Genomic DNA, 22,750 nt, shown 5'->3' with positions numbered 1-22,750 from the left:
TCATAACCTTTTATTCCTGCTGCAGGCTATTTAAAATAGTGACAAAACATTATTGATTCCATATGATAAACGAAGCTGGTCAGTATGTCAGATATTAGCACATATTTACAAATATTTCAGATTTTTATCGCATATATTTGAGAAAAAACATCTGGCATCCCAGAATTTTATTTGTTTCGCTCAGAGAGGTCAGATATTTGTTTTGCTGCAGTCAGTACCGTATCTATAGATCTGATTTAACCTGGCCTGTTGTTAGTGTATCAGGACATTCTGTCGAATTTGCAGGTATTTGATTTAGATTTGGTGAAACAGTTGATTGCATCCTGTAAAGTTTAGCATTTTTGTTTGTTTTGGTCGTAGTTGCTGCTGCTCTCTGCACTCTCAGTGTTAAATTGTTGCTCTGGCTCCGGCTCGGGCATATACCACGGCTTCTGAAATGGATATGCAGTTCGGTGACGATGACTCGCGGATAGATAGATGAAACACAAGACCCATATGATAGATATATTTTAGAGAAAATAAATAGATTTCATGAAATGAAAATAATTTCGGTGTGCTTATTCGTCCAATTGAGGAATAACAGACTCACTACCGCTTTCACAAAAAAAAACAAACTACTTGCAATTTGTCTTTCGTACTGTGAAAATTGAAGATAAATTGAATTTATTGATACATATAATACCATTACTATCGATTCTATACGACCCAAAAAAACACTTATTATTCCTCTTCCTTTTGACGTAGGACTACGTCTTTCGTTTCTATACCGGGGTGTAAAATCAAAGTTTCGAAAACGAAAGCGTTACGCCGGAGACCGAGATTTTGAGCGTTAATAGCTCTTAAACAACTGAACGAAATGGTATGATGAACACTTCATTCGAAAGATAAAATGTCTACGCGTCATATACTTGTTACTTTTTCATCCAAAAACTTGTTTCAATAGCCTTAAAATTGCTTTCAAAATAGGCTATTGAAATCACCAATCGGTATATAAGCGAGCGCCGCTCGTAAACCCACTCAGTTATAATTGAACAGCGACTGGAGCATGTTGTCGCTGTTGTGATGAAGGTCACTTCGTTTATCATGAAAGCGCTGATGAACGGTGTTACCAAGAGCCTGTTTGTACACCTTAGGCCAGAAGGGAATCCATCAGGAGGAGAGTGATGCCACGGTTCCGCTTGAAACATCGGAGCAGCCGACACACACACATACACGCGCGGAATCCTCGTTGCTGAAAAATAATCTACCAGTTCCCCTGGGAATTGAAAAATACATTCATGCGAAAGAGTTTATTTTAATGTTTTCTATCCAAACAACACTTCAACCAAATACATTTGGTTTTGTGATTTTTCAATCAATCGCAATTGACAGGAAAGCTTCTATTATTTTCCCCCATCAGTAGATAATTTTCGTATCCAATGTTGGATGCATAACATGAAAAACGGAAAAATTTTCACATCGCCAAAATCATGTAATATTCGAGTAATCATTTGCTTCTTACTCATATAATGCTGCGACCAAATACATTTCATTTTGGATTTTTCAATCAAGTGTGATCAATGTAAGACCACGTCTTTCGGCAATTTATTAGAGGTGCAATGAATCTTGAAGAATTCCCGCTCTACGGGCACTGGCAAACGATGTTTACTCAACAATTTCTCAAGTGAGAAATGTGTGTTGTGAGAAAGGATTAGCGAACGCAAAAACGACAAACGGGAGAAAGAGATGTTTGGAGGTTGAAGAAAATTGGCAGAAAACATCTTCATTTTATCTTTCGAATAATGTGATTCATACCACTTCGTTTTGCCAGAAAGAGATTATTATTGCTCAAAGGAGGAATCGAGTCCTCCGAGGAAATAACCCAGCGCAAATTAGAGTCGCCTATCGATTGCGGCATTCGTACACAAATAATTTTATAATGCAGTTTCATCAAAGTGATTTCTTCGATTTGGGGAAATATTCACTACATAATGTCATGTGTTTCATATTCTTCATTATCAAATCCATATCCATGGCCCCTATCGGTATCGAATTGTCATTGACACCACGATTTTCGCTAAATGCTCATTTCAGTTCGGCCTGCAAAAAACTTTTCTGTACTCTAATCCATCAAATTTGGAGCCCTGAAAAGAGCCGTTGATTATATGCTAAGCTAATATAGCACCCTCTCCTCGGATACGATGGGCCAGCTGGATGTCCTTGGGCATGATGTGACGCGTTTTGCATGGATAGCACACAGATTGGTATCTTCGAATAGGCCTCCTGCAGCGTCATAACCGCGGAACTTTGAAAGCGCAAATCGGTTATGAAGTCCTGAGCAATTCCACGAATCAAATGCTGCAAAGGTAGATGGCGGATCAGCAATTCGGTCGACTTCTGATAGCGACGAATTTCACGCAAAGTTCCCGGTCGATAGCGATGTGGTCACACTCCTCGCGGCTGGTGCACTTATCCGAGCTGCTTTCGTGGTGCCTTACCACCGAAAGACTAACGAGCTGTGTGCTTGGTCCCACACAAACGAGTCCTCACGGTGCGAGAGTAGAGTAAGAAATGAACGAAAGCAGGAAGGAAGGTATTGAATTAGAGAGACTTTAAACTCTGAGAGGAACGAAAGCAAAGGAAGCGTCATTTTATAAACCATAAAAGTATAAAATGTAAACCCCACCCTTATTATATTCGTAGCTTACTCTGAGAGAGAAACGAATAACATCGAAGTAAGTATACAGTAAGCTTATATAATAAAGAGGGTGGGGTTTACATTCTGGACTTTTATGGCTTATAATAAGATGCTTCCTTTGCTTTCGTTCATTTCTTACTCTACTCTCGCACCTTGAGGACTCGCAGGAGGCCTATTCGAAAATAACAATTTGTGTGCTGTCCATGCAAAACACGTCACATCATGCCCAAGGACATCCAGCTGGCCCGTCGAATCCAAGGAGAGGGTGCTATATTAGCATATAATCAACGGCCCTTTTCAGGGCTCCAAATTTGATGGATAAGAGTTCAGAAAAGTTTTTTACAGAGCAAACTGAAAGGAATATTTTCGTTTGGATGCCATTCAGCATCGAGAAAATTCCGGAAAGATCTAATCGTTGCTGAAAAATAATCTGCCAGTTCCCTGGCAATTGAAAAATACATTCATGCGAAAGAGTTTATTTTAATGTTTTCTATCCGTGTAACACTGCGACCAAATATTTTTCAATCAAATGCTACTAACAGGTGGTTATCGAGTTAGCAATAACCACTGGAGGGCTGGAAAGAACTAATCATTGCTGAAAAATAATCTGCCAGTTCCCTGGGAATTGAAAAATACATTCATGCGAAAGAGTTTATTTTAATGTTTTCTAACCATATAACACAGCGACCAAATATTTTTCAATCAAGTGCTATTAACAGGTGGTTATCGAGTTAGCAATAACCACTGGAGGGCTGGAAAGAACTAATCATTGCTGAAAAATAATCTGCCAGTTCCCCTGGGAATTGAAAAATACATTCATGTGAAAGAGTTTATTTTAATGTTTTCTATCCGTGTAACACTGCGACCAAATATTTTTCAATCAAATGCTACTAACAGGTGGTTATCGAGTTAGTATTAACCACTGGTGGGTTTCGAGTATCGAGGAAAATCTGAAAAGAATTAATTGTTGCTGAACAATACTCTTCCAGTTCCCCTGGGAATTGAAAAATACATTGAAGCGAAATAGTTTATTCTAATGTTTTCTATCCATATAACACTGCAATCAAATACATTTGGTTTTGTGATTTTTCAATCAATCGCAATTAACAGGAAAGCTTCTGAAAATTATTCTTCCCCATCAGTAGAAAATTTTCGTATCCAATATTGGATGCATAACATGAAAAACCTTGAGCCTCCAACGTAACGCTCTCGTTTTTGAAGTCACCCAAATATTTATTTATCCATTCATTCAGGATGGATTTAGATTCAACTTCAAACAAATGATCTCTAAATCAACGCTAGTCCTACGTCACCCTTGCGGTTATACCATAGATATAACCCACTTCCTGTTTTTTCATTTGTTTTCATGCACTGTCGACACCTCAAGACATGTCGACGATTGTCACCTAGAAATCCCAGTTCATGTGACAATCGTCACGTATATTTGAGAGCGGGAATAAAGTGAGAGTTCATTCAAGTGAGATTTCTCACGGCATACGCCTGGTGGAATCGCGTGACATAAGTGACAATTGTCATCTCACCTCACACGCCACGCAGAATAAGGCCGTATTTTTTTCAATTTTTTATCTCGAAGCTTTTGAGAATGGCGTGAAATAAACGAAAAAGTATGTTTTTCCTTGTAGATCCTATGTTGAACCACATAGGGGTTCAAAAAAACCGCAAAAATTTCTTATTTAATATCCTATACAATATTTGCCATACAGCTGGTGATTTGGTTTGGGGCACTTTTTACTCCCTTATCCGGCCAGGCCCTTATATATTAAACCTGTTGTCGCACTCGATGCAAAACTTCTAGTGGAAACTTTTCGTTTATCCAATTTCAAGATCAACGCCGATCAAACAATTCATCGAAGTTCCCCCTAGATTTGATTTACCGTTTCACATGCCGGTCCAGTTAGAACAAGATTGTCGATAACTGATCTTCCTTTCTGGTTCAGTTGCCGAATGATTACTGTACATTGTAGCAAATTATGGGAAAAATGTACCATAGAAACATTAGTAAAGGTACAGGATGGTAGGAATAGAATATCGAAAATACAAACAAGAGAGGTTCCTAATTCAACAAATAAACGTCTTGGCTGGGTCACTCCTCTGATTTCAATAATTCATACTGCGTCTTAATGTACACGGCATAAGATTACAGCAAACTAATGAAAGAAAAACATTAAATCCAAAATCGCAATCTCCCAAGATACCCACAACCAATATTCCAATAATTCCTACAAATAAAAGTCAACTTCATAAGTACAAGTGTTGCTTTATTGTCCGAAGGCTGATACTGTTATTCGATCACATAGCGACATTTACAAAAGGTTCTGAATACTCTGAATATAATAGTTCCGAGATATGCTCTAGCCTATTGAACCGTCAAAAATACTGACCACCAGTTCGCGGAAACGTTATTATATACTGTTACTCTATAACGGTATACTATAACAATTCTACTGCCATTGCCACTCCCATCCCACCGCCAACGCACAGCGAGGCAATACCTTTTTTACCACCAGTTCTCTTCAAAGCGTACAACAGAGTGACCAAAACACGACATCCTAAAAACAAATCAATGATTGTTAATATTGAATAGAAGAAAACACAAGCATACATTACCGGATGCTCCAATTGGATGCCCAAGGGCTATAGCGCCACCACCAATGTTCACTTTAGCCGGGTCCACATCAAGGCCCTTGTTCACGGCCAACGCTTGGGCAGCGAAAGCTTCGTTTAGTTCGAATAAATCTATGTCTTCCAGCTTCCAGCCGGCTTTAAGGAGCTGTGAAAACGTATGATGCATTAATTTCTAGAGCTGTTGACACTTCACTAGGATACTTACAACTTTCTGAACCGCTGTGATCGGTCCGGCACCCATTGTTTTTGGACAGATACCGGTCTGAGCGAAGGCAACGATTTTCGCAAGCGGCTTCACGTCCCGCTTTTGAACCTCTTCCGCGGACATAAGCAGCACAGCTGCTGCCGAATCGTTAATTCCTGACGCATTACCTGGTGTCACAGTTCCATCCTTAATGAAGCATGGCCTCAGTTTGGCTAACCCTTCCACAGTAGTCCCATGCTTCGGGTATTCATCCTTGTCGAAAATGATAGTTTCCTTTCGCCCAGGCACCGGTACTGCCACAATTTCCTCCTTGAAGAAATTATTTTTTTGGGATTCTTCAGCCAACTGTTGACTTCTGGCGGCGAAAGCATCCTGCTGCACACGATCGATGTCAAACTCTTTCGCCAGGTTCTCAGCCGTTACGCCCATATGCAGATCGTAAAAAGCATCCGTCAGTCCATCGCTAAGCATGGAATCAACCATTTTTGCTTCGCCCATTTTTGTACCGTTGCGCAAGTGCAGCACATGGGGGGCTTTGGACATACATTCCTGTCCGCCGGCCACAATTACACTAGCGTCTCCCGCGCGGATGGCTTGATAACCCAGGGCAACCGTTTTCAAGCCCGACCCACACAGCATATTGATCAGATAAGCGGGAACCTCTTTCGGCAACCCCGCCTTGATGGCCGCCTGACGAGCTGGGTTCTGGCCCTGGCCTGCGGTGAGTGCCTGTCCAAGAATAACCTCATCGACATCAGGTGGGGCAACCTTCGCTCTTTCGAGGACTTCCTTGATAGCGACCGCTCCCAACTCCGCGGCACTCAGCGTCGAGAGGGTGCCCTGGAAGTTACCTGCGGTTTAGAGAAAGTTATTGTTACATTTCTAGGATAAAAGGTTCGAAGAGTATACACAAGAACAAATGAATGTAGGGTAAGTTGGGGGATTTGGGCATACGGGGTAATTTGGACCATCCCTTTATCTAAAAAAGCACGGCTCGACTTGTCAGATCCCAGAGACCGACGCTGGGCCTTTTGATACTGCCGACGCCTGTTGATACTGTAGGGTTCAGAGTTGTTCAACATTGAGCCATCAACACATTTCGGCTGGTTCATCACTTTTACTTCCATTTTCGGAAGAATGAGAGTGAGAATTGAACTCGTGATCTCTGCGTGAAAGGTATGGATGTTACCACTACGCCAGATGGCCTCCAGAGGCTTTGCAGTTACTCACCAACAGCACATCCATTTTGTTATGAGCAGTCTTCAGAAAACAAACGCAGCACTGCGCTTGAGTTGAATTTTCATCAGCGCGCGCTCAAAGAAAACTCGTATTATCTCTTGGTGCGAAGCGCACAAAATTCATAAGCACGACAGCGCAAAATGTACCCGGCGCAGAACTCAGATACTAAACATTTCTTCTCACTTGTGTGATGCGCGCCTCGTTCTATACACACACACATACACATCAAATTCTAGCGCCCGCTTTGTCTTCGTTCATTCTAAGCAAAGCATAAAAACAACAGCGCGCCCCCATTTGAACCGTATACGCTTGTGTGAAGAAAAATATCTCAACAGAGAGAGCAATCCAGATTGAAGCGCGCGGTATAGAAACAAGGCGCAAGCACCTCGCGAATTTCAGCGTAAAACTCAGCTTAAAACTGGACTTGCGCCCACGGCGCTGACAACCAAACATTTCATCCGTGTTTCTGAGCGTGCTCATTCGCCAGAGCGCATGTGTGCCCAAGGAGTGGGAGCTCAACTTGGTACAAAAATCTTGTTGCGCATCAGCACCGAGTTGCATTCTGAAGACTGGTTATGAGCAATCCGCAGTTTCGCTGCTTGTATCCAGTTCTTTACTGTGACGATGGACTCAATTGCTAGCATCTTCACGTCTTCAATCGTTTCGCCTGTCACTGTTAGTGCGACGTCGTTCACGAAGCCCACGATCTCTACGGCTTTTGGAAGTTTCAATGTCTGCAGTCCGTTGTACATAACGTTTCAGAGCGTTGGATCCAGGATAGAGCCTAGTGACACTCCCACCGTTATCTTTATCGGTACCTCTGACCTCTGCTCGCCTCGCAGACAAGAACGCGGTTCTGGAAATCGCTTCCTAGAATTCAACACAAATATCCAGGAACCTTCATTCTGTGCAGGGAATCGGCAATGGTTTCCCAACTAGCACTGTTAAACGCGTTCCTCACGTTGATTGTTACTACGGTCATTACAGTGACTACTGTAACGACTGTGTCGGTCATCCCTTCGTTTTTGGTTTGTTAACTTCTCAGCTTCTCCGATCACCGTCCGTATAGTGTCAACAGTGGACCTGCCATTCCGGAATCCGAACTGCTTTTTTGACAGACCGTGGTCACTCACCGTAAATTGCATCAGCCTGTTGAAGATAATTCTCTCCAAGAGTTTCCGAGCGTATGCAGCAGGCATATAGGCCTATATGATGTTGGAACTCCTGAGGGCTTTCCTGGTTTCGGCAGCAACAATAACTTCCATTTTTTAAGAAAGTAACCATCATCCAGACATTTCTGTGGCACTATCCTGAAGATGAAGAATAGTCGCTCAACAATGAACTTCCGCTTCCAGGACACGGTTGAACGGGCGTTACTGAACCTCTGATCTTCGCTACGACACGAAAAGCCTAGCCTCTTGGATGGCATCTGCATCCCAGTACAGCTCCTTAAAACAGTCCGTTCTAATTTCCCGTTTCAAGGCGGCTCTAGCTGCTCGGTACACTGTACTACGCGCTCTCTGTCAGCACGGTTTCTTGCTACCATGGTTTTTCTTCTGACTCGAAGACAACTAGCGCGAAGGCTGTGAAATGTTTCGTACCACCATTAAATTGGGCGTCGTTTATTTTCTGGTTCTATATTTATCGGTATGGTAGTGTCGCAATAGATCGGTCCACTTTTCTGCGTTCCAGTCTGAAGCTCCGCTATCTAGACAAAGTACTTCAACGAAAAGGTCCTTGTCGAAAGCATTGCTCTTCCACTTCCGCTCACAGCTTGTCCTCCGTACCATCACGTGGTTTCGTTCACCGATTCTATACCGGATCGCCTGGTGATCACTACGCGTAGACGATTCGCACACATTCCACTCCGTGTTCGCCAACAGCGATGGACTGCAAGAGGTAACGTCGATGATGGATTCGCGGCCATCTTTGCTGAGTCCTGTCGCATAATCAAAATTTCACTAATAATATTAGTCTGTAACGTGTAACATTTACAAGTTGCTTTTTGAAAGGTTCAAATTTTGTTTGAATTTTTCGAGTACGAAAATGTACGTTTTAGATGAGTCGAGTAACAAAAAGTTATTTTGTATAAATGATAATGCCGTAGAGTGGAATATTGCGCAGCGAAAATAAATTTCACTTTCATGAAGCTAATTTTATTGCAGTGTTTCGGATGACTCCTGCAATTTTTTTGCATCAAATGGACCTTACATCGAGATTTTAAATTGTGGAGGCGCACTCAGCCACCCCTACAATTGAGTGCAACCTCACATTGGCTCAGCCAAGGAAGAAAATGTAATGATACCGGGTTATGTCAGCGAATTAACATATCAACAGTGGAAAAAACCATAATATCCATAAACAAACTTTGACATTGACAGATAAATGAATCGTTACTAATAAAACAAGTACCAATATTATTAGTCCGATGTGAGATGATTATGCAACGCAAAATATTAGAACTACTAGATTCTTGTAACTTGTAACTCATATTATGAGACTGATTATGCAACAGGGCCCTGGTGGTACATTCGTTCAATAACGTCACTTTCAGTTTCACGAGAGCTACCAGTAGATTATACCCTCTTACGTTGGTAAATCTACTTCCCCACCCCATCGCTTGAGCGTTGAAGTCACCTCTCACCGTCACCGTCTGGTGGAGTTGCTTATTTGTCCATCTCGGGAGTGCATAGCAATTAGACATGAAATTCCGTTGATTTTGGCGATCACGGAACCTCCCTGTGAGCCCTCTACCACTTCTTGAGCGAGGTACCTTTCCATCACCAGTATTTCAGCCATCCATGCTCAATCCGACACCCAGTTAGCGCTATCGCGAGAAACTCGATACTGTTCTGCGTTCATTGCAACGTCACACTTAGTTCCCGTTGTAGACTGCCACAATAGTTGCCTTGCTATGTCACAACGATTGAGGCTGATCATAGTAACCTCCAATACTGCAGACTCGCCATCGCCCTCTTGTGCATGCATAGGCGTGTGAGCGAGACTATCCTCGTATCAAGTCGCAATAACAACTAAATAGATACCGAGCAAGCACCAGCTTATATACATATTTCTCTGATTTTAATAATTTTTTTCAAAGCAATTTTTAAGCTATTGAAACAAGTTTTTGAATCAATAATTAACGTATACGCATATAACGCGTAGACATTTCATCTTTCGAATAAAGTGATTATTACACCGTTTCGTTGAACTTACACTCCAATCAATGTTCTGGAAAAAAGGTGATGAAGATGGTCGAGTTTCTCGCGACATAGCATGCGCTGCCATAACTATTTCGCAAATAGTGACGTCAGTCGTTGTGGTTTATCTTTGATTGCCCACCGCATCCATGTAAAAATGCTATTTGCAGGAAGTGTTTTATCAATTAAAAACGTAAATTTTGTTAGAGTTTCCGTAAAATATGAAGCTAATGTGACAGCGTGCAGTGAATATTTATGAAATCACGTCGAAAAAGACGGATAAAAGTGATATTTTCATGTGCCTTTTTCATTCCCCCACGTTCATAGAAACAAACGAGGTTTCATTATTTTACCGTTATGGAGTTGATGTTTCGAAAGCTCTCAGTGTCGGTGTGTATGTTGTGAGATAATAATCGCCAATTAATCAAAATTTCACCGAAAATGTTACTGTTTTCAAGAACTAAGCATACGATTGCTCTCTGGACCTTTTTACCACATGAATAATCGAAATAAGTCACGATATAATTGTCATCTGTTAAAAAACAACCAGTTGAATAATTTCATGAGAATTTTGGCTCGAATTATCATACAACCGTAAGTACTTTCAACATTGTTTGGTTTCTTCCATATACATTCCGTATTAGATGCAAATAATTACGACACGATATTTGGCTTGCCAATACAGATACACTTCGCCTACTGCTCCACCTCTATATGTACCTCATTGCACTCCGATATAGAAATGAAAGACGTAGCCCTACGTCAAAACTTAAAATCTAATCCATTGATTCGAGCTGCAGTGATAAACATTCAACAATGATAATGATAAAACGGGCTATACAGCAACAAAGAGAGGCTTTACTAAAAAAATAACAAGAAGAAAGTGACTTATTGTTCATAAAAGTTATAAGCTGAAAAACAAAAGCAAAATGAGATAGGTGCTCCACGCAAGCCTCAAAATAATGATAACAAAGGAAAGAAAAGCACCCACCAAAAGGATTGATAGGATTATAGTTAAAAAAATGTCGAGTTAGGTTGCATAAGATATTAGGTAAACCTCGAATCGAAAAAAAATATTTATTCATACGATGAAAAATTGGAATGAAAACTATAAACTATCAAAGTGCAAACAATTCACGCTCAACCGAAGTGGCGCAAATAGTTGAAAATTGAACGCCCTGAACTCTATCGATATAATTCAATAAGCTGGTAAATTCAGTAGATTTTATACAAGAATATTGCCTAATTTCGATACTAAAATCAAGTAAAGTATAAATCTAGTATACAAATATAAGTTCGTCATAAACAGAAAAAAATTGTTATCTCACATATTTGCACTGAAAGATGGTATTTGTTTAACTGTTTTTTCTGTTGATTTACCGAATATCTTACCTAACTCTTTATGTCCACATGTTAATACTCACAGTACGCAGATGTGAATCTCCAAACAGTGGCGCAACAAAACGAAACTATTCAAAATTTGTCACTACCGATGAAAACGAGTTTGAAAGCTCATTTGAATTTCACGTTATTTGCATTTCAAATTCCTAAAACCTATCTGAATACATAAGACAAAAATCGTTTTATGAATGAATCACACATTCTCAGAATTAGAACAGAAGTTAAAATGATACAACTCTGGTATCCTAAATTAAATCAGCCTGGGAGAAAGCGAATCACTTATCAATCGCAGGAGAAATCAACCACTAATGTGCTTAATCTAGTGGCGGGATTGAGGTGCGTTGCTTCTACTTACCGATCGGTGTCCTTGCTGCAGATACGATGAATACGTCTCCTGCTGACGTCATATCGAAAAGCGCGAGAAATTCGATTCAATAAATGTGGGGAGTTTAATCACACGATTCGTGTCTGTATGCCTGCGATCGCTCGTGGAGCTGCGGAAATACACTATGTTATGAATGGAAATCAATGCATGAATCATGAAACAGTGGCCAGTTACCTTTTGTTTGGGTCGAGCTGACACGTCAATTCCTATCCGATTACGGTTCGCAACTGAGGTACCAATAAGAAAAACTTTCCTCGGACGACGGAAAATGCAAGCATGTCAACGTGTGTGAGGTAATAATAAAACGAGTTCCACCCAAACGGGTTGGGTGTAGAGATGTGCCATCCGCTCATGAGCTGTTCCGAAGAATCGACTCTTTGAAGTGAGTTGACGCGGAACAGCTCGCAAAAAAAAATCAAACAGCTCTTCAGCTCACTTTGATGATGATGTAGGAGAGAAAAGAGCTGTAGAATTGAAGAGAGTGTGTGAGCTGTAAGATTCAAATGAACTGACCGTCTCTCGCTCTTCGTGTTAAGACATCAGTTTAGTTTCATTTGTCCCTCGTCTTTTCAACTGTTATATTCGCGTTGACGGCATTGAGCTTTGTTTACCAGTTTAGGGGGCGCCAAAAATAATAATTGGCTCTCAGGCAGAATGAACACGTTTTTAAAATTCAAATTATTAATGAAAATTAACTTCTGTGTATCAAATGAGTATTCTATTTCAATGAAAAACACTTTGTTTGCAGGCGGTGCAAAAATCTCATAAGATTTTTTTTTTTTTTTTTGAAGAAAACTTTCTATTGTAATGTAAAGCCTCAGTAAAAATGTCGGAAATGTTGTACTCGCCGAGTCTGTTGTAAATAATAGTCTGGAATACGTGTTTCAAGTAATTAATAATATGGTGTGAAAAATTTCATTTGAATTTTAACATTTTCAAACTGGCTTCGTGGCTATCGAGTTTGGGACCCAAATTGAAAGTCGGCTCTGACAACTGAGCTGAAGAGCTGTTCATAAAGAACAGCTCATTTAGATGAGCTGATATGATCAGAGCTGTTCATCATGATGAGCTGATTTGCACACCTCTAGTTGGGTGTTCTTCTGTTTCTCTCTTTCCATTTCTCGACTGCTTGTTGATTTGCAATGCATGAATCAAGGCGTCTAGAAGTATATACTAAGGTGGGCCAACTTGCTAAAACCACTCTTCAGCCATCTTGGAAGTCTACTGTGTTTTGTTTGTAAACAAAACACAATACGCTATTGCCGAAGCTCGCTGGTGATCAGTCTGTCTCTTTCACGCTACAAGGAAATAATTCCCCTTCTACTTTCTTCCGTGCTGTTTTCATATACCGCTCCCCTACCCAACTTAGTGACGAAACGACCTCACCTAGTACCATAGACCCGTCTTGGCATGAATATTATTTTTGACAAGAGAGATCAACGACAACGTAATGCAGTACAAAATTTACCGAAGGGTACGCGAGGGTAGTGATACCCGGTAATCGTTCGATTAATCGATTAATCGAATACTTCCTACAGAAATCGAATATTAATCGAACGAATACTGCGCAAATAATAATCGAAGCGAACGAATAATTTACGTCGATTAATCGATCCAAACCCATAGCAAATACGTACGGCCGCTGCAGTTTTGTCCTGAAAATCAATCATTATCTTTGACAGGAATCGTGCCGTCAATGCGAATTGAGCTTCGTTTACCAGTTCAGGGAAGCATAAAAGATAATAATTGTTTTTCAGGCGGAATGAACACTTTTTTGAATCCAGATGACTTTCTAGTAAATGAGAAATATTTGTCTAACTAATTATTTCTCTCAGTGTGACGATTAATCGATTATTTGGGATCATTAAGGTGGGACCAGAATGCCGCGCTATGCGTCGCGTCGCTACAATTGTGCTTTGACACTTCATTTTAAACATGTGTGTTTCCATTTAACCACCCACAATAACGCGTTGCGTCATTAGCATCGTTGTACGAAACGCTAACATTTGTTCTAAACTGCTTGCGCCGAATATGTCAATGTGTTGTTTTTAAAAACATTCAACCAATTCGTGGACACAACAAGAACAAGATTTGGATACGAACTGAAATTCATTGAAAACAAGTATAAAGAAGTTATTATGTATTCATACTTATGCAAAATTAAGCAACCGATGCAAACTGAACATCGGCTGAATTCATTATATTTAAGGTAATGATGGATAAACGGAAATTGATGCGTAATCAAAAAATTAAATTACAGATCCACAAGTTGATTGAAGTTGACTGATTGAATTTTACTTTGTGTTTGTTCACATGAGAAGAGGTGACGCGAACGCTAGATTGTGATTACAAATCAGCAGACTGCGTCGGGCGAATGTTTTAGCACAAAACGCAAGCAATGACAGCTGATGAGAAGCAACGCACAACGCGGCATTCTGTTTCCACCTTTACCCATATTCCGTTTTGCCTGCCAATATTGGGTCGATGAAATGTCAACAATCGACCAAGGCGCCTAGAAGTATATCCTAAGGTGGGCCAACTTGCTAAAACGACTCTTCAGCCGTCTTGGAAGTCTACTGTGTTTTGTTTGTAAACAATACACAATACGCTAGTGGCGAAGCTCGCTCGTGATCAGTCTGTCTCTTTCACGCTACAAGCAAATAATTCCCCTTCTGCTTTCTTCCGTACTGTTTTCATATACCGCTCCCCTAACCAACATAGTGACGAAACGGCCTCACCTAGTACCATAGACCCATCTTGCAATCGACCTCAAATGCTGGCACCTTGCAATCGAGTTATCGACCTTCATATGCATTTGTCGAACAATTTGACGCCACTTTTTTGCCAACATATGCAAGGCGTCGACCTGCTTGCAGTGCTGCTTCCAGCACTGCTCGCCCTTTTGATTGTGTTGGTTTGTTATTGAAAAGGAACGAACATCAAAGAGAAAATACATTGGAATGCTTGGTATAATTTCAACGGTTCCCGGAATAAATCGCCACAGAAAACGACTGCAACAGAAACCACCGCTTATAAAATGTGTAGTAGGCTATAAATATTGTGGCGCGGTATTGTATTTCAAAACAAGAATTAACCGGGCAAACGTATCGCCCCAGGCAAACGTAACGCCCCGGGCAGACGTATACCGTCCGACGCTCGCTAGAGCTCGGTCGGACATTGCTAAAGGATCGTATCCTATGTTTCAAACTAACCGGGCAATCAGTGGATCCCAGGTTTGCGTGCGAGACACCGCCGCTTCCGACGGCGGGTCGGCGGTGGACTCGGATTGCGTCATCTTGGCGGCATGGGCCGCCTCGATTCCTTATCCTCGCCAAATGGGGACTTCGTCCCCATTACATTGTCCTCAGAATAAATTTCGAAAAACGAGAACAAGAGAATAAATTTATAATAGAAATGTGAGGCACATGATGTTTTTCCCGCGCCAAATATTTCTAGCCTACTACACTTTTTCTAAGCGGTTGTTTCTGTTGCAGTTGTTTACTGTGGCGATTTATTCCGGTCACCAATTTCAACAATTTTATTACTAACAAAATAATCATATATCAAAATACACGCACTGAAACCAAATTGTTTCGTGCTCTATAACTCATATGTGCATAACTGGGTCTATCTATGATGCTCCACTTGCTATTCCGGTGCTTTTTAGGAAGGCTGAATCGAAAGGCTTCCTGCTGGCTTCAACGCGTACATGATTCACCATAGCAGCTTTTCCATTCTGCAGTGTCCAATGGCAGAGCGATCTATAAATTCAGGGAATTATTTCCTACATACAACATCCAGTACTTTTTTAAACTTACATCCTTACATGTTAGGTTAGAACTGCTTCGCATAGTCTCCAATAAAGTTGATGTTAATAGCTAATGATAAAACAACACAATCCTAGTATGCTGACAACTTTTTGATCCCAAGAAATTTTCGCTGAGATTATCTGAAATAAAACGACACAATAATTGATTGAAGACAAAAATAGTTTCCTTATTCACCAATTGTATGATCCATTTGTTTTTATACGAGCTGACATTTGAGCGGGGAAGAAAAAAAAAACACAAGTGATGCCATTTCGTTTTGTTGATTATTCCGTATTTTTGCCCAGTCAACTATAGTCAAGGAGTGGCAAGAGATGTCACAACGTTTCTGCCAATGTTAAGTTGATGTTTTTTTTCGTCGATTGGATTCTGAGTAATCGTATCGAATAACAAACTGCTGAAAAGTATTCGATTAGCTGATGAACGATTAATTTCAAAAATCGGGAATCACTACGCGAGGACTTAGGTCTGTACGGTATTAGAGCCCCGCACACTACAGACTTTTTTTCAGCCAACAGTTTGGTCGAATCGGCCTACTGGTACAAAAACCGACCCAACTGAATCGGTGTAATGTGCGGGGGCTCTTAGGCAGCGGTGACACTGGATGCAGAAAAGTGGTCGTACGAATTGTATGCAATAGTGAAGCTAAACAACCACATTGAGTTGTATTGGTGTGGTTACATTGCTTCCCCCTTGCTTCGTTCGTATTCATCAGCTTCTATCGAACAAAATTGTTTGTTTCTATTCGTACAATCAAATTTTCGTGCGTACTCCTATCCAAAGTAACCTTAGGCGGCGGTGACACTGGATGCAGAGAAGTGATCGTACGAATTGTATGCAATAGTGAAAGTAAACAACCACATTGAGTTGTATTGGTGTGGTTACATTGCTTCCCCCTTGCTTCGTTCGAATTCGTCTGTTTCTATCGAACAAAATTGTTTGTTTCTATTCGTACAATCAAATTTTCGTGCGTACTCCTATACAAAGTAACCTTAGTCTAGCCTTATAGCGAATTCGTTTTTAAAACTGAGTCAGTGCCAAACTGACTCTGTAATAAAAAAACGTTTTCAGTTTCACGAATGCGTTGGTTTGTTGGTGTACGTTATATAGTCTGATTTGTTTATATTTACGGCGGCAAATGTACAGTATCTACGTCTGGTGGTGATATTAGTGCTTGGGAGGTAAATTGTTCTCCATCAGATCAGAAGGGCCAAGTGCAGTGTAAACATATAAAAGTTTGAATGAAAATTTGTACTTCATATTGTTCGATTACCTAACACATGTAGTTCTGACACTCACTTAACCATTTGTCGATGCATTTCCTGTTTGTTCCACAAATAATTACTATTATAATATAAAATCATCATTAGACACAGTTTTCGTTCAATATGTTTCTGCGATATCGGAAAAATCCTCTTATTTAATCACATAAAATAAATATTCGATACGTTAAAGTAAATTTTCATTCATAATTTTGATTTTGAAATTTATTCCACCTGAATATCCATCATTATTTTCACCTCCCAATGAAAGCACACGTAGCTTAATGCCGTCTACTCGAATATACTCTTCAAAATCAGAATCCGAATTGGATTACGCTTCCAATAATACAAAAGCAAAAGCAGCAGGTTTTCCATTTTCATAGTCTTTATTTTTAGATTTTCCAAAATAATATTCGGAACTTGACAGTTCAGTATAGTTGTATTGGTGAACCCGAGTGCCAACCCGTGAAACATCTCAGTGCGAAACTAACAGTTTTCGGGGCGAACTAGTGCGAAACTGAGTGAATAAAAAAACGTTTTGACAGCAGTTAGTGCGGCACTTGGGTTGAAACTGAACAAAAACGAATTCGCTATTACTCGGCAATTAAAATCAATGTTTATAAAGAGTAGGTGGAATCCGAGATGGAGGATAGAAGGTGGGAAGATTCACGGGTTTTGAATGTGTCAAACTTTGATTGTATTAGTAGCCAGGAAGATAGGAAGTGCACATATCAGCTTACTCAGTTACTCAAATGGTACAAAATTGAATGTGCCAACAACTGGTGTATGACACGATTATTGCTATCTCACTCTACCTACCGTCACCGCCTATCTCACTAAAGTTCATCATCGACATCACGATATTGTTAGACGATGCAACGATTCACCCCTCTATTATTAACCGTGTGCTGTAAGCTCGCGCACACTGGTAGGTAGGTAGACTATATTGCTCCAATCATAATTGTACCAACATTGAAAGTAAAATAAAATGTTAACAACGACGCCTCGTGTTCTTAATTCGTTCCAAGTTCTTTATCATATTTTCCGGTGTTTGTTTCCTCCGAACGGCGTGATTCCACTTCGTATCCTGTATATAGTCTAAAAGGTTATGGGCCCAGGTGGAAGTTCCGAGGAAAAGTTTATTTAACGGTCGATTTTTCGGTGTGACGAAAATCGCGGTTTGGCTCATTTGCAGCGGGTGCTCTCGCGGTGCATTAGTGTGCGTGTATTTTGCGAAACCGGAAAAAGTTTTTAACTGCATTGTGTCGTGATGGAAGTATTGAGCAAATTCTCAAAACTGAACAACCAAAATTGGCAGTGATGGAAGTTCAGAATGGAAATGCTCTTGATTCGCGAGGACCTTTGGTACGTGGTTGGTGGAGAAAAGCCAGAGCCGGTGCCACCTAAAGTGCGATTCACATACAACATCCACGTGACGTTCACGTTCCGTCACGTCACGTTGCGTCAATTATTCTTCCATGCAATTCCTGTTGAAGCATTCACATACACCAGCAACGGCAAGTCGAAGTTGCCGTTGCCGGTGTATGTGAATGTTTGCATAAGAACTGCTTGGAAAGATAATTGACGCAACGTGACGGGACGGAACGTGAACAAAAAGGCGAGAGCCAGTATGGGGTTATGTATTGACGATAACCAATATAGCCTAGTGAAAACTACGACTAACGCGATAGATTTTTGGAACGCGCTTCGTGATTATCATGAGAAAGTAACGGTTACTTCTCGAGTGAGTCTGCTGCGGAAGTTATGTAACCTGAACCTTCTGGAAGGTGGTGACATGGAGGCTCATCTGTTCGAGGTTGAGGAGTTGTTTAGTCGGCTGGAAAATGCTGATTTGAAGCTGGAGCAACCAATCAAAATTGCGATGATGCTTCGCAGTTTGCCCGATTCATACGGTGGGCTCATTACAGCGTTAGAGAGTCGCTCTGACGAAGATCTAACAACGGAGCTTGTCAAATCGAAACTCCTCGACGAACATGAGAGGCAAAGGGAATGAGGTTGTGGTTCCACACAAGAGCATGTGATGAAAAGTGATTTTAAAAACAATTTGCCGAGGCTCTTGGACTTGTAGCTAATAGAGAGTCTTACGTTGAGGAGGAGTGTTAGACGATACACGATTCACCCCTCTATTATTAACCGTGTGATGTAAGCTCGCGCACTACCTACCAGTGTGACTATATTGCTCCAATCATAATTGTACCAACATTCAAAGTAAAATAAAACGTTAACAACGACGCCTCGTGTTCTTAATTCGTTCCAAGTTCTTTATCATATTTTCCGGTGTTTGTTTCCTCCGAACGGCGTGATTCCACTTCGTATCCTGCATATAGTCTATCAGATATGTCAGATGGTGGTAAATTGGTAATTCGCGATGACATTGGCATAGTGTCGACATCTGGTGGCAACTTCAAATTAGGGCCATAATTTGGGTCCCAAACTCGTTAGTGTAATCTCTATCAGATTAGAAGACACGTGCATCGCAGGCGTTGGTTCGGTCTAAAAGTTTTTTTTGCGTCAACTCGTGTGGCACCCATACATCCAGCTTTTTTGGAATCCAATCTTCTGCAAATGGTTTCAAACGGTTTTATGGTCTATACCCAGTGCCTGGCCAATCGAGCGAGTGTTCACATGCCGGTCTACTTGGATGATTTCAACGATTTTATTGGTTTCTGTGCGGTTCCGGCCACCAAGACACCAGCCATTTTGGAAATGTTTCAGAGAGCCGCAGAGAACACGACTTATCTATACCGCAGTCCGAATCCGAAAGAGGCCGAGAACTCGTGCTGCTTGATTGGGTTGAATGATACAGGGCTAGCACGAACCTCAAAACAGGCGAAATATGGGTGACAGGGCTGTGTCGCATAGACACGGTATGTATAAAAGGGTAGGCAGCGCATTTCAGGCGAAATATGTTAGATGTAAAAGAGAGGATTACATTCACCATCCACACATCACCCCTCCTCAAAAAAAAAACTCAGGGGTGTGGGGCATAGGCAAGACAACCCGATGAAGGTCTACTATCAGTTCAACTGTGCGCACGTAAGTTGTCACGTGATGTGCTTACACTCACACCAATGCACACAGTTAGCACTGAACCGAACGAGGCCTTTCATCTCCCTTGCTCGTCAGGTCTTTCGTCAGCAGTCGCACAGGCAGGACGTGCGCTATATAGCTCCGCGATGCTCGGGCGATTGCTACCACCAAAATGGCGGATTCCACATTTGGCGATCCTGCCAGGAGTAATTTTTTTTTTCTCTTGTGAAAGTGGACACAAAAAGAAAGGAAGCAAAAAGTCTCCGCGACGACGACAGCAGCAGTAGTAAAAAAAAGCATTCTCCATCTTAAGTTTTTTTTTTTTCGCGTTTTGTCGCGACGGAGTGTGAACTGCAAACTGCAAAAGATATTCTAGCGAAACAAAATAATCTCCACGGTCAGACTGCAACTGCTGGAAACCGTTTACGGAATACCGTGCGTGAAAAGTGATTTTTTTTGTTTGTTGGTGTTGGTTTTGTGCATTTTGGATGTTCCGCAGTGGTGGGTTTGATAAGTTTGCGGGGCGCCGAGTTCACACGCAGGATTGTGTGGGCTGGAGGAGGTCGGAGGAGAGCGAGCAGAGGAAGTGGCTTACAGAAAGTGGAGGAATCATCGTTTTGCGGTGCTGCTGGTGCAGCTAGTAGAGTGCCCCGGACAAGAAGGTGGAGCTGTACGTGATCCGGGAAAAGTGTTTGGTACTGGTGATAGTAGCAGGATCTGAGCACGGCTGGCGAATCTTTTGCCTGTTTTCAACCCCAGTTTGCACCTGATTTGACGGCAGTGGCTTGGAAGAAACACTGTTACGCGTCCTTGGCATTATAAAACCATTTTCGATGGGATAAGTTTTCCTTTTCAAACAGTATATTTAGAAAATTTCAGAACCCTAATATAGCATTCAGCGCTGCCTTGGATGAAAATTGCGATGCAAACAAAATTTGTACTTAGACTTTCTGCACACTAGCCAACCACAACCCGATCTATGTAGGCGATGTGGTCTGCATTTGTGCCGATTTTGTGTGCATTCCCGAACGGAGCTGTCAATAAAGAACAACTGATACATTCGTTTCTGCCCATTTTCAACATTTTTTGGTTTAAATAAGCCATCCGCGATTTGAAACCACACCAATTCTCGTTTGGTGGTTTGCATTTGTTTAGATAAACGATTATTTAGATAAAGTAGTCACCTGCTTGTTTGGTAGTATAAGTATTGACTATGGGTGCCGTATTGATAGTCACCTTATGTTTGAAGAATTTAATGTCTTTTGAGTCACCCGGTACTTCAGTAAAGTTGTCGCAAGTGAAAATATAAATAAAACAGAAATTTTCTCTCTCTCTCTCTCATCGAACCAGGGTGTGCCGATGTGGAACAAGTCAAAAAAAAAAAGGGGGAGCGAGTTGGGATGGCCGTGTAACAGTTGTAGTTTTGTGTGCGTTCGAGTTGACCATAGAGCGTTCATTGCGTGTTGGGATAACCGCAGATTGCTTTTTTTCTTTCAACGTTCGTGTGAGCTCGGGATGACCACACATTGTTAGACAACACGGCATACAATACGATATGAGCGAAAAAAAGAAAAGGAAGAAGGAATAGTTTTTGCCCACTCAGCAACAGCGTTGTGTGAGTTGGGATAACCACACATGTAATAGCTTAACGAAAACAAGAGCGTGTTGGGATAACCGCACTTTCATGACATTCAAACTTGGAGCGCAACGTGAGTTGGGGGAACCACGAATGAAGAAATTAAGCAAAAAAGCGCGAGTTGGGATAACCGCTGTTAACTAAATTCCAGTTCGACATTTGGTAACAACATGTGCAATAAGCAAAGCTCTGCAATATACTTGATGAAATTGTGTAAATAAGTTGCCGAAAAGCGGAGTGTAATTTTTCGTTGGGTGACATTGTTAGAAACGAAAAAAGTTGTACAAACAGCACGTTTTCTCAAGAGAATGAAAACATTCGGTACCTCATTGCGCAATTATAGCAAGGATCCAACAGCGAGTGTCACGGCTGTGGAAGGCGCATTTAGTTTGAACAGAAATGAATTCATGATACGGGAATTATTTGCTTGTTCAATGTTCGAATTAATGTTTTCGACGTATGTTTGAACTAACCTTTCTGAACAGTTGTTTTTTTTCCAAAACAAACAGTCTTCTTCCAAGTTATTCGAAAAATGTCTGTCCATGATATAACGCGAATACAAGTAGCGCATATAGCGGTCTATAGAACAACTGTAATATTGGAATAAACACGGAAAACTGAAACAACGCAAAATTTAAGCAGTGCAGTTCCAGCCCATGGATAAGTATCTGATATTCTTTATTCTGATATCTAATGATACTCTAATATTTTGGCTTCTGCAGCTACTTTAGCATACACTCAAAATTCATTATATGTCAGATATATTATGCAAGTACATTAATAAATCTGAACAAAGTGCAATGCATTCCGAGTTAATGTACGATATTTATAATCCAATTCAAATGTTTGAATACGTTTTTCCATGGCACTTACATTTCATGTGAATTTAGGGGAACGATTATTTGGTGTGGCTTTGACATATTTTCTTTTTTGGTAGAATTTACCGAATCATCTCAGTTCAACCCATTTTTTTTAGAGAAGAGGGAAGATGTGGGGCATAGGCAAGACAACCCGATGAAGGTCTACTATCAGTTCAACTGTGCGCACGTAAGTTGTCACGTGATGTGCTTACACTCACACCAATGCACACAGTTAGCACTGAACCGAACGAGGCCTTTCATCTCCCTTGCTCGTCAGGTCTTTCGTCAGCAGTCGCACAGGCAGGACGTGCGCTATATAGCTCCGCGATGCTCGGGCGATTGCTACCACCAAAATGGCGGA

The 22,750-nt window shown here is 41.1% G+C and overlaps 2 protein-coding genes and 1 long non-coding RNA gene across 4 annotated transcripts; 1 reads left to right on the top strand and 2 right to left on the bottom strand.

Moving 5' to 3' along the window:
* Nucleotides 1-4,939: 4,939 nt before the first annotated feature.
* Nucleotides 4,940-12,079, bottom strand: LOC129779489 (acetyl-CoA acetyltransferase). 2 transcript variants are annotated; one of them, XM_055786976.1, is made up of 5 exons: nt 11,928-12,079; nt 11,724-11,875; nt 5,529-6,379; nt 5,306-5,468; nt 4,940-5,247 (listed from the first exon to the last, which is right to left on the bottom strand). In XM_055786976.1, exons 2-5 carry the CDS (start codon nt 11,773-11,775, stop codon nt 5,129-5,131), a joined length of 1,185 nt encoding a protein of 394 aa, XP_055642951.1. In that variant the 5' UTR covers nt 11,776-11,875; nt 11,928-12,079; the 3' UTR covers nt 4,940-5,128. The 2 variants fall into 2 exon arrangements, with proteins under 2 accessions (XP_055642951.1, XP_055642950.1); XM_055786975.1 differs by having other exon boundaries at nt 11,724-11,862.
* Nucleotides 12,080-14,743: 2,664 nt separating this feature from the next.
* LOC129778881 (uncharacterized) lies at nt 14,744-15,853 on the bottom strand. Its single transcript, XR_008743516.1, has 3 exons — nt 15,758-15,853; nt 15,572-15,702; nt 14,744-15,514 (listed from the first exon to the last, which is right to left on the bottom strand). It is a non-coding gene; the product is annotated as an uncharacterized LOC129778881 (long non-coding RNA).
* A 1,980-nt stretch (nt 15,854-17,833) lies between these two features.
* LOC129779507 (uncharacterized) lies at nt 17,834-19,056 on the top strand. Its single transcript, XM_055787013.1, has 2 exons — nt 17,834-18,207; nt 18,505-19,056. Exons 1-2 carry the CDS (start codon nt 18,176-18,178, stop codon nt 18,854-18,856), a joined length of 384 nt encoding a protein of 127 aa, XP_055642988.1. The 5' UTR covers nt 17,834-18,175; the 3' UTR covers nt 18,857-19,056.
* Nucleotides 19,057-22,750: the final 3,694 nt, after the last annotated feature.

Source organism: Toxorhynchites rutilus, chromosome 3, assembly GCF_029784135.1.
Source record: "Toxorhynchites rutilus septentrionalis strain SRP chromosome 3, ASM2978413v1, whole genome shotgun sequence".
Classification (NCBI taxonomy): Eukaryota; Metazoa; Arthropoda; class Insecta; order Diptera; family Culicidae; genus Toxorhynchites; species Toxorhynchites rutilus.
Note: the sequence above shows the minus strand (reverse complement) of the source record. Positions and strands in the feature narration are given on the sequence as shown.

Excerpts from the sequence above, each read along its gene's own strand:
- LOC129779489 (XM_055786976.1), bottom strand. The coding sequence starts at position 11,775 with ATGACGTCAGCAGGAGACGTATTCATCGTATCTGCAGCAAGGACACCG. Across the intron at positions 6,380-11,723 it reads TGCAGCAAGGACACCGATCG|GTAACTTCCAGGGCACCCTC; the intron begins GTAAGTAGAAGC and ends TCTAAACCGCAG. Across the intron at positions 5,469-5,528 it reads TCACAGCGGTTCAGAAAGTT|CTCCTTAAAGCCGGCTGGAA; the intron begins GTAAGTATCCTA and ends ACGTTTTCACAG.
- LOC129779507 (XM_055787013.1), top strand. The coding sequence starts at position 18,176 with ATGGAAATGCTCTTGATTCGCGAGGACCTTTG. Across the intron at positions 18,208-18,504 it reads TTGATTCGCGAGGACCTTTG|CCTAGTGAAAACTACGACTA; the intron begins GTACGTGGTTGG and ends TAACCAATATAG.